The 18,309-nt window shown below is 47.9% G+C and overlaps 1 protein-coding gene across 1 annotated transcript in view; it reads left to right on the forward strand.

The window, feature by feature from the left end:
* Positions 1-18,107, forward strand: part of AP3B1 (adaptor related protein complex 3 subunit beta 1) — a 2,743,269-nt gene extending 2,725,162 nt beyond the window's left edge. Inside the window, exon 27 of the mRNA XM_069627424.1 lies at positions 17,357-18,107. Coding sequence (XP_069483525.1) covers positions 17,357-17,510 — 154 coding nt within the window. The 3' untranslated portion in view covers positions 17,511-18,107. The remainder of the gene's footprint in view (positions 1-17,356) is intronic.
* Positions 18,108-18,309: the final 202 nt, after the last annotated feature.

An 18,309-nucleotide genomic window follows, 5' to 3' on the forward strand; every position in this document is an offset into this window, starting at 1 on the left:
GCCAAGCGCCGCGTGTCCACTGGCTCCGGGGGCGCCGAAAGGTCGGCTCTTCGGTCGCCAGGCAGGGCGCACCTTCCCCGGCACCGTCAACCACGAGCCAACGCTCCGGTTCGGGGAAGAGAAAGTCCGAGACCCCGGGTAAGCTTCGAGAGAAGCACCGTCCGATCTCGGAAGAGGGGGAGCGAGGCGTCGCCCCTCCCCCGAAGGAGAAGGCCCGGGACGCACCTAAGGTGGTGAAGGCCTCTACACAGCAGGCGAAGGCCTCTATCGAGGCTATCGCGGCGACTCTTGCCAAGCCGGCAGAGACACCGCCAGCGGAGAGTGCCTCCGGGACTAGAGTTTCCCTGCCGCCAAGGAGGGAATCCTCTTTTCAGCCCATCGTCTTGGCCGCCATGATGGAAGAAGCGAGGGGGGGCACGGTGCCCTCCTCAAGCTCGGAGTAAGCCTCGGAGGAGGAACTGACCGAGGCCGTGAGGAACCTCGAAGTCCAATTCGAGAAGGTTCGATCCCGTCAGGAAGATCCTCGGGAGATAACCGAGGAAGACGACGATGGTGAGGAAGAGCGGCCTTCCCTTCCGGCGCAGCCGGATCCTAGGCCTCAGGATGGCTCGGCGGCCATTTTGTCTGCCATCCAGTCCTTATGCTCTGAGATAAGGACGAGATTCCCACGGCCCAGGCCGGAGGACCCGCAACCTGACCCCTCGGGAAGTCCTCAGAACAAACGACGGAGGACCCAACCCTCTCCTCCGCTCGCCCCCGTAAGGCCTACAGTTCCCTCCTCATCCTCCCACGAGTCGGGAGATGACAGTGCGTTGGGCTCGACGACGGGTTCTGAGGGCGACGGAACGGGTCTCCCGTCGCACGGGCCTCGTCGCCCGACGAGATTGGCTCATTCCACGCCATGATCGCCAGGGCGTCCGAATTGTTCCAGCTCTGCCCGGAGGAGCAGAAAAAGGAAGGTTTCCTCTATCAGCGCCGGGAGGCCAAGAGGAAGACGGTCATCGCGGTGCCCCTAATCGATGACATCTGGGAGGAGGGCCTGTCAGTTCTCAAAAACCCCTCCACGGCACCAGCCAAACGGGACTGGTACGAGAAGAAGTACCGGGTCCCCGAAACCGCTCCCCTGTGCCTCAGGGCCAAGCCAACACCAGACTCGGTCATCTCGGCGGCAGCGAAGAAGAAAGCGGCAGGGTCAGGAGCCTCGACGTCGAATTCCCCGCCAGACGGTGAGGGAAAGAAGTTGGACGCCATGGGGCGGCGGGTCATTTCATCGGCGGCGACGACGATCAAAGCGGCCAACGCCCTGGCGATCGTGGCCTGTTACGACAGGGAGCTCTGGTTTAAGCTGGCCCCCATATTGGACTTACTGCCGGACGACAAGAGGTCCGAGGCCCTGGAAATACTGCAAGAGGGCGAGGTGGCGTCAGACCACGCCATAACGGTGGCAACCGATATTGCCGATACCGGGTTCCGCCAGCTGGGCAACGGTGTTTGCCTACGACGACGGGGTTGGCTCCGGGTTACCGACTTCCGTCAGGACGTCCAGACCAGGGTGTTGGACATGCCGTTCGACGGCAGCAACTTGTTCGGGAAGGCGGTGGACGAGTCCCACCAAGCCATAAAAACGGACACAGAGACGGCCCGCGCCCTAGGAGCCCTTCAGCAACGACGGCCCTTTCGGTGCTCCAGAGGCAGACAGGGTGCCTCCAAGGGATCCAGCGGTGGCTCGTCGTCCTACCACCAGGCGGCACGCTCCTCGTCTCAGGAGGCCTACAGGGGTCGCAGCAAGCAGGGAGCGCCTCGCCGGCGTCGGCAAGGTGGCCAGGGCGGCAAGGCCACCACCTCCAAGCAGGACTGAACCGGCCGTGGTCTCGGGCCCCCACCAAAGCACCCCGGTGGGAGGCCGGCTGACAAATTTCGTCGGCCGTCCCGCAACTGCTGTTGGAAGTACGGGCGATGCTCAGGAAAGGCGCCATCGAGCTTGTCCCGAAGAGGCTCCGGGGTGTACTCAAGGTACTTCCTCGTCAGGAAGAAGACGGGCGGCTGGCGCCCCATCCTGGACCTTCGTCGTTTGAACAAATACATCAGATCATAAAAGTTCAGGATGGTCACCCTCCAGCACGTACTGGGACAGCTGGAGGAAGGCGACTTTCTATCGTCGTTGGACCTGGAGGATGCATACTTCCACGTTCCCATCCTCAAAAGTCACCGAAAGTTTCTCAGGTTCATCGTCCAGGGACGCCACTACCAATTCAGAGCACTGCCGTTCGGATTGAAGTCGGCCCCCAGGGTCTTTACCAAGTTCCTAGCACCAGTGGCGGCGCGGCTGCGCCTACAGGGGATTCACGTCTACCCCTACCTGGACGACTGGCTCATCCGCTCAAGGACGAGGGAACTTGCCGTCGAACACACTGCGAGGACCGTCCAGCTACTCACAAACCTGGGATTCGCCATAAACTACCCGAAGTCCCACCTGGTGCCGTCGCAGGTGGCCCTGTTTCTGGGAGCGAAGCTCGATACAGTGAGGCGCCTGGCGGCCCCGTCGGAAGAACGGACGAAGACCATTCTAGGCAAAGTGCAGCGCCTGCTAGCCACGGACGTGGCCAGGGTGAGGTCCATCAAGTCCCTCCTGGGGATGATGTCCTCTTGCATCTACCTGGTGCGCCTCTGCAGACTACGGATGCGCCCTCTTCAAGAATTTCTCGACGCCCGTTGGATACAGGCGACGGGCACCTTCGAAGACAGGGTCCCCCTCAACGAGGTGTTCCGGCGGGCGATTCAGTGGTGGGGCGTTCGAGCGCACCTCACGGCGGGCAAGGACTTTCAGACGCCGGCGTACCAGGAGACGGTGACGACGGACGCCTCCCTGGAAGGTTGGGGCGCCCACACCTGAGATCTCCACGCAAGAGGCCTCTGGCTCCCGGAAGAGAGGCTCCTGCACATCAACATCCTGGAACTACGAGCCGTGTTCTGGGCTCTCAAATCGTTCCTCCCGTCGCTCAAGGGCAGGTTGGTGCGGATCGTCACGGACAACACCACGACAATGTTTTACATACGGAAGCAGGGAGGTACCAGATCCCCAGCCCTATCCAAGGAGGCACAGGATCTGTGGCACTGGGCGGTCGCCCAGGGGATGTTCCTGGTTCCCTTCCACCTGGCAGGAGAAAGCAACACCATCGCCGACTCGCTCAGCAGGGAGCTGCGCGCGTGTCACGAGTGGGAACTGCGCCAGGATCAGGTGGATCAACTCTTCCGACGATGGGGCAAACCTCAAATCGACTCGAAGTGCAAGAGGTTCGCCAGCAGGTTTCCCCAGCCGAGAAGCATGGGCGATGCGTTCTCGTTCCCCTGGGACGGCCTAAACCTGTATGCGTTCCCTCCGTTGCCGTTGCTGCTTCGACTCATCAGCCAGCTGAAGAGGTCCCGGTGCAGGATGATCCTCGTCGCACCGGCGTGGCCGAGGCAGATCTGGTTCCCGGACCTTCTGGACTTGTCAACGTCCCCTCCCATCAAGCTGTCGGCGGACGAGGACCTTCTCTCCAGAGAAGGAGGCGCCATCTTCCACCATGACCTGGCGTCGCTGAACCTGCAGGCTTGGCTCCTGCAGCGCTAGAGTTTGGAGGCTACGATATACCGGCCGATTGCAGAGAGGTTCTTGCAAAGGCCAGGGCGTCCTCGACTCTCAAATGCTACGGTCATAAGTGGAAGAGGTTCTCTATCTGGTGCCGAGCACAGAAGATCAACCCCCTATGGATTACGGCCCCTCAAGTGCTGCCGTACCTGCTATCGCTGGCAAAGGCTGGGCTAGCCCATGCCTCCATTAAGATTCATCTGGCGGCGATCTCCAGATATACCAGAACCACAGGACGGACGTCCCTGTGGTCCCATCGACTGGTAAAAGAGTTTATGATAGGACTGTTCCGGTCGTTCCCGCTGGTGAAGTCCCCGGCGTGGGAACTTAACGTGGTGCTGACCAGGCTCATGGGGGCCCCCATTCGAGCCGATGCACTCCGCACCTATGAAGTTTGTGTCGTGGAAGACTGCGTTCCTGGTGGCCATTACCTCCGCACGACGAGTGGGAGAAATCCAGGCCCTATCCTGCAAAGCACCGTACTTGACTTTCCATGCCTCGAGGGTGGTGCTTAGGACGCACCCCTCCTTTATGCCCAAGGTGCCATCGGACTTCCATCTTAACGAGCCCTTGGTGTTACCTGTTTTCTTCCCATCTCCTTCATCGCCGGCCGAGAGGACTTTGCACTCGCTGGATGTGGCTAGAGCGCTGAAGTTCTACGTGGACCGCACGAAGAGTTTCCGGAGGACATCATAGCTGTTCGTGAACTTTGGACCTGTGAATCAAGGGAAGGCTCTCTCGAAGTCTTCTATTTCCAGATGGCTCTCCGGCTGCATCATGCACTGTCACCGGTTGGCTAACCGACCGCTGCCAGGCCGTCCGAGAGCCCAGTCGACCAGAGCGAACGCTGCTACCACGGCGTTCTTATCTGGTGTGCCCCTGCTGGACATCTGCAGGGCTGCTACGTGGAGGTCGACGCAACCTTCACGAGATTCTACTGCGTCGATCGGGATTCCAGGGAGGAGTCCAGGGTCGGCCAAGCAGTGCTGCGCAACCTGTTCGCTTAAGGTGAGCCTGGTGAGGAGGTAAGAGATGCTTAATGTTCAGTTTTTTGTATTGCTTAATGTTGAGCCTTTTACCACCCCCCGTGGTTGTGCATGTGTGTACTGCTATTTAATCTTATATTCACGAGCATGTGAATCCATGCCAGACCCCATGCTGGAGAAGGAACAAGTTACTTACCTGTAACTGTTGTTCTCCAGCATGGGTCTGGCATGGATTCACATGCGAACCCTCCGCCTACCCCTCTGCGGCTCTTCACTTGGTCATACTGCCACTTCACGTGCTACCAAATATGAAGATGGCTGCCAGAGGCGGGGCTTAGGTAGAGGGCAGTCATTGGCTGTGGTCAGTATGACGCAGAGATCAGTGATTGGTTACTACTAGGAAAGACAGATCAGAAACGAAACTGATACTGATTTTTTCTTTACCGAGTATTCTCAGCCTGACGACGGGGAATATTCATGAGCATGTGAATCCATGCCAGACCCATGCTGGAGAACAACCGTTACAGGTAAGTAACTTGTTCCTTATCATAGGCTCTCACTCATGTCTAAACAAGTTAGATGCACTTTACAAATCTTTCAATATTGATGGGAACGTCATCAAGCTATCTAGTGAGGTCAAAATATTAGGCATTTACTTAGACTCCAACCTCTCTCTTTCAAGGCAAGTTAACGCAACAGCCTCACCAGCAGCATACTCTACTAAGTTAATTAATGCTTGCCAACCTTACCTTTCTACCAATCACTGCATTATGCTTGCTAGAGCTTTGACCTTATCTAAGCTTGACTATTGCAACACCCTATTTCTAGGCACCAATGAAAGGAATCTAAACAAACTTCAAGTGCTTCAGAACAACGCGCTCAGAGCAGCTTTAAATATCCCTCGATCCAACCACATCCCAGCAATTAGGCGTGATGCAAACTGGATTTCACTGCGAACACTAGTAATCACGCATAAATGCCTGTCCAATATGGCTCCTAAATACCTGGCTGATAAATTCACCAAGATCCAATCCACCAGACCTACCAGATCTAATTATTAATCTATCTACACCGCCTGAACATTCCAACATACAAATTACAAAAGTCAGGCGGATCTAGCTTCCCTGTACTGGCAGCCAAAATGTGGAACGCCTTGCCTAACATTCTTAGAGCAGAACCTTTTTTCTGGTCCTTCAGAAAGAGTGTAAAAGCTTGGCTCTTCTCTCAGCAAAACTAACTTCCACCCACTGTCATTCTGTATTAATTTACTCGGTGCCTTATCCTGTTACCTTCTCCAGACCTGTTATGTACCTCATTTCAACTGCCACATAATGTTGTAACTGTATTTGCGTGTAAAGTAAGCCTGCTGCTATTTGCCTTGTATCTGCAACTTGTATCTGCCATTCTGTACTAATTACTCAGTGCCTTATCTTGTAACTTTGTCCAGACCATGTACCTAGTTTCTACTGCTACTTAATTTTGTATCTGTATTCGTATGTATTCTAAGTCTACTGTTATCTGCCTGTATCTGCAACTATGTATTCAAGTAAAAGTGCCTAGATACCTGAGGGTTAAGTGCACTCTACAAATAAACAAACGAAACTACTAAGTCTGCTATACCACAATAAAAGAGAGCATCGCTGAAATATAAGAATCAACAATCCATGCTCGCCAGTGGCAAGACGTTTCCAAGAAGCTAGACACATCATGCAAATGAGATTCCAGTGCTTATCCACAGGTACTTGGATCATTGTTTTACCAGGATCCTTATTCCTTACTGGTTCTTTATGTTTATTTGTATTTTGGGGTGCATTGAAAACCACCCAGTGATTTCACTCAGTTAGGCTAATCTATCTGAGGTATATTGCATTTATGATTCGCCTCAAGGGGTTTGCTTTAGTGAGGAGGTTTGTGTTGTAGGTATTATAACTTGTGAAAACAAAACTTGCGTATTACCACTTTAACTATTATCCGTTGAATGATATCTATAGTTGACACCTTCAGTACCTAGGTTTACACTCTAATCAATCATTGTTTAGGTTACTCTTATTTCTTCCTTATTTACTTTCATGCAGAGATGGAAGTTTTGACCTCCGTATCTGGGATCAATGTTTATATACTCCCTATTTGTTTTGTGGGAGTATTTACCTATTTTTAGCGAGTAAAAGTGGCCGATACACCACTTATCTGTGGGGCTGAGTAGAAGCATTTATTTTCTTTTGCATTGACATGTGGTTCTAGTGATAGTCAGTTGTCCATGAAGATTCCCAGTTTTTTTTTTTAATCAACGACAATGTTTCTGGTTGGGTAGCCATGCACGTTAGCCAGATGGTATCAGGTAATAATGTCCCCATACATAATTTCCCCATACATAATGTATCTGGGAAAAGCCATTGGCGACATTATATATGGTGACATTATGCATGGTGGCCGGGTGGCAGGGATGTCCCCTTGCAACAAAAACAAAAAAATATTTGGGGGTTGCGGGGGTGTCCCCCGCATGTTTCTGTGTAATAATGTCTCCGCAAAAAACGGCAACTTTTTTGTCAGGAGACATTTTTGCGGGGACATTATTACATGGAACCGGCAAGATCAGGTTTGTCTGTGTTGCGTTGTCATCTGGTGGGGAGATCATTACACCTGCCTGTATTAGCAGTTTCTGGTGGTGTAAGCCGCATTCCATCGTCTGATCGCTATTGTCGGATATGCAAAAATAGTGAAGCAACAGAAACAGCTAAGCGTTTGCTATCCGAATGCCCTAATATGATAAAGACTTACCAGATGTACTATGTACATAACTTGGACTCAATAGGAGAAATGACATTTTGGCTACAATGTATTAATACAAGGAATATTAAACTGCTTATTTCAATGTACAATGTCTGGTTCAAGAATACTGTGGGAATCACTATAGGAACTATGAAGTTACTGGACCCTTGCTATTTCCAGCAGATGAGGACTGTGATCTCGCTAGGATACGTGGTCAACTGTAGCCAGTGGTGATTAATTACCAGACATATGTAATTTTAAAGGGCTATGATTGGGGGTGATTAGAATCACAATTGCCAATTGAAGTGTACAACTGAAGTTTTTCAGAAATATATTTTTTTCTATATGAAATAACTCTAGGTCTGCTAAAAGTACCAGAGTAGTTTGATTAGCTTAGCTTTTTTTTATTCCCTGAATTTGTAAATGTAATACTATTGTATATCATTATATTTTATATTAGCACGAATGTTATTCTGTATATTAAGTATTTTCTGATGAGCTGTGATTGTGATTATGTCTATTATGTAACGTGTGTAAAGTTTATTTATAAACTGTACCACATTCAATTAAAAAAAAATTACGTATGTTTTGGTTGGATTTAGTTTAAGATTGTTGTTTGTCATACAGGCGTGTGCCTGAGAGGCATTTGATGAGGGTGTTGTTTGGGTCTTGGGCAGAGGTTATCTTGAATAGGAGTTTGGTATCGTCTGCATAGTTGTAGGCGGTCAGTGCATAGTTTGAAGTAGTTTTGTTAGGGGGACATGTAGATGTTGAAGAGGACTGGGGAAAGGTTTGATCCTTGTGGTATGCCACAGGTGATGTTTTTGGTGTTGGATCTAACACCATGTTTTTGGTGTTGGATCTAACACCATGTTTTTGGTGTTAGATGTAAATGGCAGTAAATGTGTTCTTTCTGCTCGGTTGGTGAGGAAAGATTTCAGCCATTGTAGTGCAGAATCTTTCATGCTGCGTTTCTTCAGTCTCTTTATTAGTGTTGTGTGTCTGATAGTGTCAAAGGCGACTTGAATGTCTGGTAGTATGAGGACCGATTGGGTGTTGTCTGCATTTATTTTTATGTCGTTCCATATGGCTAGAAATTATTCCGTTCCTCTCATGGGTCTGAAGCTGATTTGGAAGTGGTTGAGTATTACATTGCTTTCCACATGGTTGAAGTACTATTTTGTAGATGTGGTTCTCAAGGATTTACAGCGGGTAGGGTAGATTCTATATAGGTCTGTAGTTGGTATGGTGTTCCGCAATTCCTGATTCGTTTTTTAAGAGGGGCTTGATGTAAGGTGATTTGAAAGTTTTATATACTATTACCGTGTTTATGGATAGTTTAATTAGTCGTTGGAAGTATGAGGCTGGCGTTCTGTGGTTGTTTTTTTTTTTTTTTAAGATGCCCGGTGGGCATGGGTCACTGAGGGATCTGGCAAGGTTGTTATCTTTCATTACGTTGTTCACTTATTGGTTTGAAGCGATTGAGTGTTGTGGTGGTTGGTGGCGTGCTGGTTTGTGATGGTTCTGGGTCTGTGTTGTTGGTAGAGCGGCTTGCATCGATGGTCTGTTGTACTGCTTCTATTTCTGTTCTTGGGCGAGTAGTGCTGTCCACTAGGGATTGTGTTGGCACAGCACATGTGTTGCATGAGTTTGGGTTTTTGATTTCCTTGATGATTATGAATAGTGCTTTGTGAGTTTGTTGCCGATTGGATTCTTGTAGTCTAATATGCTTTTTTTGCTTTCAGGACTGCTGATTTGTCGTTTGTATTTGCTTTTGTCTGATTGGATATAGTGATTCTTCCATTGTTTTTCCAGTTTGCGATTTGTTTTTTTTTTTAGTTCCCTCAGTTCTTCTGTGAACCAATCTGGCTGCAATTTTGTTTGCAGTGGGCTTGAAGAGTTTTGTAGTTGGTAATTGGTCTGGGGGTGTCTTTGATACAGTGTCAGGCTTTTCTTGAGCTAAGTCTGTTGTCATTCTCTTTAGCTTGGAGGTGTTTGGTTTTGTTGATTCCAGTAGCTCTGTTAGCATTTTCAGTTCAAGATTCTCCCAGTTAATTTTGTTAGTCGCAGGGAGTTTTATGTTTGTTGGCATCATGCGGTTTGGGATTGGGATTTTGACGCTGAATGGGATCATATGGTGATTGGTACCTGAGGGGCGGTGGTCGAGAGTCCATCGCTGCAGAAAGTTGTGTCAAAGGTGTGTTCAGCACTGGGCCATTTACTATTTGTTTGAAGTGGATTAAGAAGCCACCTCAAAATAGTGCTGGGTGCCTTCGCGCATAAACATTTTGAGCCAGTGGCGTCTGGGGACAACAGACCTCCAAGGCCTCCATAGCAAGGTGGACGGTTGCAGCCTTTAAGGAGGCATATGAGGGGCAGCACAAGCCGCTTCTGGCGAACATGCATCCCCACGTTATCAGAGCCAAGGCCACAGCGCTCGCATTCCAGAGACCCATCCCGTGGGAGGTCATCAGCAGGGTGGCTACATGGGCCACCCCTTCGGCTTTCTGCAACCACTACTGTTTGGATGCTGCCTCCAGGTCGGATGTGGCATTCGGGCAGGCAGTACTAAGGAACTTGTTTTCTTAAGTAGGGTCTACTCTCCACCCTGGGTCTACATTCAGTTGTGATTGCCCATGAAGTATGGAGGAAATGGGAGGGGATGTAAGAGTAATTATAAGTTACTCACTGTAGTGAGTAACATACTCTTAGTCCATAGTCCCCTTTCCTCCATACGGCCCGCCATCCTCCCCCCTAATTAAACTGGTGTCATTAGGCAATGGTAAATATTGTCAATGGGGACTGAGGAGTGGAGCCGGTGGGCGGAGTCAGGGGAGTGCATGCTCCCACGCCCGCACCCCCACTAGCCTCCAAATTTAAAGGGGAAGAAGTTTTTTTCTGGTGAAAAAGGTTCCGTCTCCCATCCCTGGGAGGGATGGCCCATGCAGTATGGAGAAAAGGGGACTATGGACTAACAGTATGTTAGTCACTACGGTGAGTAACTTATAATTTAATGGCAACATCTTAGAAAAAGTAGTCGCTACACAACTACTCACCAGAATTGAACTGTCTGGGCTTCACCCCAAGTTTAGCATCAAGTTAGTCACTATCTAGGTGGTGGATAATGCGCTCCAAATCATGAATAGGAGCGACTCATGCATCCTTATCCTTCTCGAACTCTCAGCTGCATTCGACACCGTAAACACATCCTCCTCGCCGACACAATGGTATTCTCTTGCACGGTCCTGAATTGGTTAATTTCCTATCTCTGTCAGACACCAGGCTGCCCAGATTAACTTGTTGAGTTCTAACCGACTCCCAATCTCCTCCCAAGGTTCAACCCTCTCACCAATTCTTTTTATTCTTTACATGGAGCCCCCGGGCACTCTCCTCAAAGATCCCGATATAGCCATCCAATACGCAGACAATATTCAGTTGTACATGAGAGCAAAAAGCCCACAGGACATCGGTCATCGGTTACTTCGCAATCATCCAGTCATGGATGTTGACTGCCTACCTCATACTTAATCCATCCAAGACTGAATTCGTCCTCATCGGACCCCCCTGAAAAGAACAACTTGCCCCAACAATGGCTCAGTAATATGCGCCAAGAAGGATTTGATCCACAATTCTCAGATTCAGCAAAATACTTAGGCTTCAACATCGACAGAAGCCTGTCCTTCAAGAAAAACATAGCCAAGAAAGACCAAACGGCCTGGTTCAAAATCTCCACCCGTCGCAAAAACCAACCCTTCATCTGTCACAGAACTTCTGGACTGTGGACCGTAGTGCAGGCCTTTGTGGTATTGCGCATCGATGAGGAAAATGCCCTCCTGGTGGGGCTCTCAGCTGCTCATTTGACTCCTGTAAAAGCTGCGCACAAAGCTGCAGCATGTCTTATTACAGGTGCATGGAAATTTTACTGAATCACCCACGTCCTACAAGAACTACACTAGCTTCATCTCCAGGCCAGGATACTGTTCAAGACTGCATGCATCATCTACAAAGCAGCCACAAGTAGCATATCAGCGTAACTGGCGGTTAAGTTATACATATCTGGTGGCACACAATCCTTACACAGTAAATCGACCAACAAGTTTAAATCGCAACTGGTCAATAAACAGAGTATGCCTAAACAATCCTTCACTTGCTACATACCCACCCTCTGGGACTCGATCCCGGTATCGACTTGAACACCCCAACAATTCTCCAATTTCTGTTAAAGCATGCCAGCCCAAATACTGGCTATCCACACTCTGCACACCCACACTTTGCACAGCGCTCAGCTGCTCTTGAGCTAGTTGTGCTCTTTAAACAAAATGAAAATCATCAGAACGAACATTACCAAGAGATAAGTAATTTGTCCATCTGAAATAAGCTGATCTAGCCAGTTCCCAGCATCCACTCCAAGCAGATGCCCTTTTTTTTTTAACTCCCTTACACCTCCCCCAAAAAGGAAGGAAGTAACCTTATAGACCATGCCCTCGGGCAGTACTGGAATTTATTGGCCCTGAAGACCTAATTAAACGTCCTTGCTGTGCTCTGGCCTTTAACTTGGTGTTCAGGGTGCATAACTCCTGGTACTGCTCTCAGGCTAGGTCTATAAAGCTTAAGTATAGGAAGTGCTTAAAAAGTGTTTTGACTTTTTTGAAAAGAAAAAATCTATGATATCCCATCTCCTAGTGCCAGCTGCTCTTTGGAAACTTTTCTGTTACCAGGGGGCGTAAGCAGCTCTGTGTTGGCTCAGCCTGTTGCCACTAGGCGCCCCATTCCCAACAGGCGCCCCATTCCCAACAGGTCGTGGCAAGTAGATATAGAGGCACTGCGCCCTGTTACCTCAGTTCCACCCTTTTTTCCCCTCCCACTCTGATACTGAGGGCCCACAGAACTAAGGTGTACTAGATAACCCAAGAGTGGCAGGTAGCGAGGGCTTTGAGGAATCCATGAGAGGAACGTTCCATCAGAAAGAACATTACAGAGAGGCAAGTTGGTTGTTCTTCTAATGGACTCCTTCCTCATACAGATTCCTCGTCTACGATAGACTCCCAAAGCAGTAAAGTGACCTGGAGGAGGTAGGGTAGCAAGGACACTACCTAAACCAGAAAACTCCGATGGACAAATCTGCAGAAATGAGCATCCTGACCAGACATAGGGCCTCATTATATATTTGCCGGTATCCGGTAATTGACCTACTGTTTCCGTTGCCTGATATAAAAGGTGGCAGAAAAAGTGGTAAATCTCCATTCCATGGAGTGCCATAAGACTCCATGGAGGGAATTGCTGGTGTTTCCGGCACCGGAAATACCATTTTTATTTTGTCTGTGGGGGCCTGATTTACCTCCAGCTCTTGGCTGTAAATCAGGTAACCCCACCAGCAAACTTGTAGTTTGCGGATCCGAGAAAAGTGCCTGTCATGTAATTACTGACACTTTTACTGGCATTTTTCCTGGCCCGGCAAACTTAAAATGACCCCCATAGAATCCAAGCAGTAATGCTTAGCAAACATGTGCAAATATCCAGAACTGGCCCACCCTGTTGCAGAGACGAGATGGCAGCCATTTGTAAGGAAAGCATGGTATCAAACAGTGAAGACAGACACAAATGGTCACAGTTCAAGGGTGTTTATTGAACTTCAATGGGTTGGTAGAACGCCTTTCGGAACCTAAATCTAAGGATGGGAGCAAGCTACGACCATCAAATAATAATAGCGCAGTCCTATTGGAGTCTGTCAAAATAAAAGGGCATATACTAATAAACCTATTGCAAATCCTCACATCTAAATGCACAATGGTGTGGGATAACAATGTATGCAAAAGATAAGTTTTCAATAAATTATATGTCAGGATAGTTGAGCAGTTGGCTTCCCTTCCCCACGTTTTCAGCACCGGGCAAGGCGGCATGTGCAGGCTTCGTACACATTCTGGCTTCTTGGCCACAAGGTAACATTTCAACACATAGGCGTTGGGGCCTTTCCGCCAAAGTCTCTCTCACAATGACAGTATCTTATTGCAGAGGGCCTGATGTAACAAACAAAACACAAAAGTTCCTTTCCTGTCAGGGTTTTCACATTCACAAGTTCAAGGCTGGTCTCCCTCCTTCGGGTTCAGCCCACGTGTCCCCGTCCGGGCTCAGACCCCTTTTCTACAATGTTCACAATTCTCAATTTGGTCTCCCTCATCTGGGCTCGGACCACGGATCCCCCTCGTCTGGGCTCAGATCCTCTTAATACCAGAATCGAAGACTTTCGAATGTGCGATGGGTTTTGCTTAAACCGTTGCAGGACCATTTCGATTCACTTTACACAATTACACTTCATTAATCTTCTACTTGCGTTTCTCTTGTCAGGATACTGTACAGAGACCTTCGATTGAGCACATTCACGGTGCCGAACCAGTCTGTCAACATTAACGTATCTTTCCTTCTTAAATTACCAGCAATTAGCGTTACTCGCGTCTTTTATCACACATGTTTATCAATGTTCGTTGCAGCACTCGTTTTACAATGTTTCCGCTTGCAACCTTGACTTCAACACAGACTGATCTGGCATCGGTCTCCCCAACTCACTGGCTGTCTTGTTCTCTGTCGCGTCTTTGTTCTTGGAGCCAAGGACGATGCCAAGGCGTCTGCTGCTCTGCCCTGTCTTGGTCAATTACGCAGGTGCAGGATTCTTCAGCCTGGTTTACTGGTCTCATGCTTTCTGCCTTGAAGGTTTCTTGGAAGTAACCGATTCATGCCGAAAAGGTCAAGGGTGTTGCCCTTCTCACAAACCTCTCATGCCTTGCCGTATTTCCCCTCTCGTTCAGCTACTGACTCAAAACTGCTGTACCTTTGTGTGCTTTGTCTCGCTCAGATTGTGCTCCGTGTGGGCAAGTGTAATGGAAGTCAGGTGTGAGTGATTGTCGATAATTGCCTGACCTCGCCTGACCACAGAATTGGGACATGTCGGGTACACAGCTCGGGTGAGAGTCTGTTTTCTCCCAAAACGGGTTGTCTGTGTAAAAGTGTTCATGCAGGAAAGGAGGCGGGGGGGGTTATGTTTCTAAATATCCCATCTGGTAAGATGGGATAAAGGTGTTACACAGAAGAGAGGGGTACCGCGTCTCACCATCCAGTATCCCACTCCCCAAAGACCCCTCACCCAGGTGATCCTCCAGCACTGGTCCAGCCCCAGGATCTGTATCCAAAGGCGATAGCCATGCCCAGGCCACCTGAGAGAGAGAGATCTGTGGAGACTAGCGGTGAGACACCTTCTGGTTTCTCACACAAACCTCTGGTGAAGTGAGCCCTCAGACCTTCAGTGACCTCCTTGCCGGCCGGATCATAGCATTCGAAGATGCAGGGAATAGACCGCAGAGACAGGGTCAGTTTGGTGACAGCCTTGCCAGCTCGGGCACTAGCGTAACCAACGATAAGGTAGTCATCTGTTCTGTTCTCCATTATCCAAGAGACGTAGAACTTGAGGGCCTGCACCAGATCCATCTGATGGAAATGCTGCTCTGCCTTCAAAGGATGAGGCGGAGGAATAAAGACAGGCAGATGTATCTAAGTTACTAGGGGAATCCAGACGTGGACCCCTTGCTCACTATTCTTAGAGAGGCACAGATCCACCCTACTGATGAGGTCCAACCAGACCGACACACGTGTCTGGGGTTTCTGTTGGTACTCTTGTTCAGAGGAGAATTGCCTCGCATTTCAGTGCTGGACTACCCCAGGGCAGGACAAAGACTGATATGTTTGGGATATTTCTTCTCTGTGAAAGATAGTGAGCTAAAGACTCTGGGTAAGTCTCTCATAACCAGGACTAATGTCTGGCAGAGGGACTCCCAGGACCCCCCTTGTTAAATCCCCTCTTCTTAGGGCTGAACTTGAAAGTTAGGGAACGAACTCCGAAGAATTGCCTATTTTTATAACTGTGCTAACTCAACCCTCTCCTTTACAGGTTGTGGCTAGATTTTACCACTGTAGTGCAATATGAAACATAATGTATATGCATTGTATAGTATAAGGATTTTGTGTGATAACTGTTTTTGCATTGCTAAAGTTATTTGTGTCTATTGTGTCTATTGATCCGGTCCTCAATAAATGTATAGATATTTTTCATATACACTTGTCTAAGAGTAAGCCAGCGATGCAGGGGCCTTGGCGAAGATGTCCAGCCTCCCATTCCTCTGGGTTAGAGGGCAGGGTGGGACAAGGTACATGTGGGGCCTCTTCCTCTCGGTCGTTCTTGGAATCGTGGCGCTTTGAAGACGAAGAAGAAAGATGCTGCAAAGAATCACCAAAGGATCCTTACCTCTTGCAGTGTTTCTTCTTCGTTTTATCCTTCCGGTCTAGGGACCATTCCTCTGTGACAGTCTGCACCCAGGGACCTCAAATGGTTCTGCTTATCTTTTTTCTTGTGAAGCAAGGTGAAAAGTTTAGCTTCACGCTCTTGAAGTACCTTCGGGTGCATTGATTGGCACGATGCACAGTCCTGTGCGTCATGGCCCTTCATCAAGGCAGCAAAGACAGATGCAGTGCGGCTTCTGAAACCAACATTTTACGCCTGCAATCCACGCAGGTTTTAAACCCAGAAGAATTCGAGAAGACGTAGAGAATATTCGTTAAACTAACAAGAGCGGTGCTCGTAACGTAAAGCAAGCAGAGTGCATGGAAAAAAGGAACTGGGGGTGCAGTGGCTCTATATACACTGGCACCAATGTCCTGTCTGGCAAGGGGTGCGTAGAGGCATCGGGCATAGTCACACTGCACCCCCTGATAGGCTGAAAATGTTCAGAAGAGCAGCTGGCGCTGGGAGATAGATATCATAGGTGAGGAATACGTGGGAGGAAGGCGTCCATTAGGAAGCAAAATTTGAAAATATCTTCTCATGATAAAAGGCATCTGTGTATGGCGTGGTCTAAAATGTAAGTGACTGGGAGTCAACTTGCGTGTCTGTGATGTACACATGGCCCAACTACACAGACATAAATACTTTGTGTTTAGTCATGCACTGCCAAAGTTTAGAACAATTCTAAACAGCTTTGCTAAATTGATAGACAAATCTTAAAAAAAGAAAGATAATGTGTGGAATAAATTAAAAGGCTATACTTTGACGGCAGATACCTCTATACCTCAAAACAGAATTCTGAACAAACAAAATGTGCCTTAAAACAGTCAGTCCACTGAAAACGAGAGTTGCTCAATCCACACAACTTCTATCCCACAATCACCTGTTCTGTCATCTTTACTTTTGCCTGCTATATTATTGTCTTTTTATCATGAATATAAAATTAGCAGCTCTATGCTTTTGGTAAATAATGTTTGATGAGCTGTTTGCAGTGTTACAAGTGTAACAACTGGGAGGGAAAAGAGGAAAGGAAAATATGAAAATCGGATAAGATGAAGAGCAAAAAGCAACGACCGATATGTTGGCAGCCTCTAATACAACAGAGCTACATCAATCGAAGAACTGTCCAACAATACAAATATAAAACGCTGCCACACACTATACTCGAAGGGAAGCTTTTCAATTCTATCTAATGTAATGTGGATTATGCAGAGCGATGGCACCTTTGCACTTAGCAGTAAGACATGTTCGGAACGTGCTTGCTTTGTGGTGTTGCAAAGGCACCGAGTGTGAAGCGCAGACTGTGTGGTTTGTCGTGAACACATACCTTTGATGTTGATGTATGTCTGTTTGATACCCGATTTCTTGTTATTGTGTATTTTTAGGTAATCCTTTCTGAATGCCATCATGAACAATTGTATCTCTTTCCCTTGTTGATAAATGTAGAAGTCGCAAAGTAGTTCATTTGTTCCGATTACAAATACTTAACACGATTCAATTGGGGCAAACAATATATTCTACTCCTTTATCAGATGTAGAAACAAATGTTTGATCTTGAGATCTGTACTACGTTATTGAGGTTGAAACAATGCATTGCCTACAATTTGCTCAATGTCAAGCCCTTCTGTTTTTCTCTTTCAGGTTTGCAGCTAAAACTGTGCACAGTGGGTCATTGATGCTAGTCACAGTGGCGCTGAAGGAAAGCTCTACAGCTCAGCTCATCATAAACACGGAGAAAACTGTGATTGGTTCTGTTCTGCTGCGAGAGATGAAGCCCGTGCTGTCTCAGGGGTAACCTGCTTGCATCTGGACCGCACAATCTGGCACAAAACAAAAGTGCCTGGCATCCACTGCTGCTGCCTTTCATTTGTAATAATAGCACTTCCATCTGGCAGTGGGGCGAGAATGCACTCTTGACAATCTTGTCTCCTGCTTTAGAATGCTAGTGGGTGTCTTTCCTTTGGTCCTGTTCTTTCCTTTTCCTGCTTTGTAAACGACATCCCCGTACTCTCCCTGCGTTTATTTGTTCTTGTAAAACATGGACCACAGTTCGTTCTTCCTAGTCCTCAGTTTTTCCTTCATGAATTAGCCCCATTGTAATGAACGCACACTGGGTACATTATAATGAATACACATTTTCTTGTGCAAAAATGAAACGCAGAATCTGGAAAATAATCTAGTATTGCTGCTTTACTAAGTCCTTATTCAGTGTGTGTTAATATGACCGTTCTAATTATGCAGTCGAGGTTCGAGGAGAAAGTTGTATTTTAGGACTACGATTGTATGATACAAAGATTATCAGTGCCAATGTATAAATTTTCCATTCAGTTTTCAGCAAAATGTTTTAAATAATACATTTTGAAATTCGAAAATAAAGCATTCTTACAAAAAATCCCTGCTGTTTTTTCGATTTCTTTGCCATGAGTATGTTACTTTGTGCAACTGACTTTCATTTTTTCCTTGTTAGAATTACATCAGATTTACTCTAATAATAGAATACAAACCGCCTCCTGGAAAAATAGATTCCCTAATTGGTGCGTGGTTTAGACTGTATTTTTCATGGGGATGGGGGTTGATATATAGGCTTTTGCGTA

The sequence above is a fragment of the Ambystoma mexicanum genome, chromosome 6p (assembly GCF_040938575.1).
Source record: "Ambystoma mexicanum isolate Mex_15411 chromosome 6p, UKY_AmexF1_1, whole genome shotgun sequence".
NCBI classification, from domain to species: Eukaryota; Metazoa; Chordata; class Amphibia; order Caudata; family Ambystomatidae; genus Ambystoma; species Ambystoma mexicanum.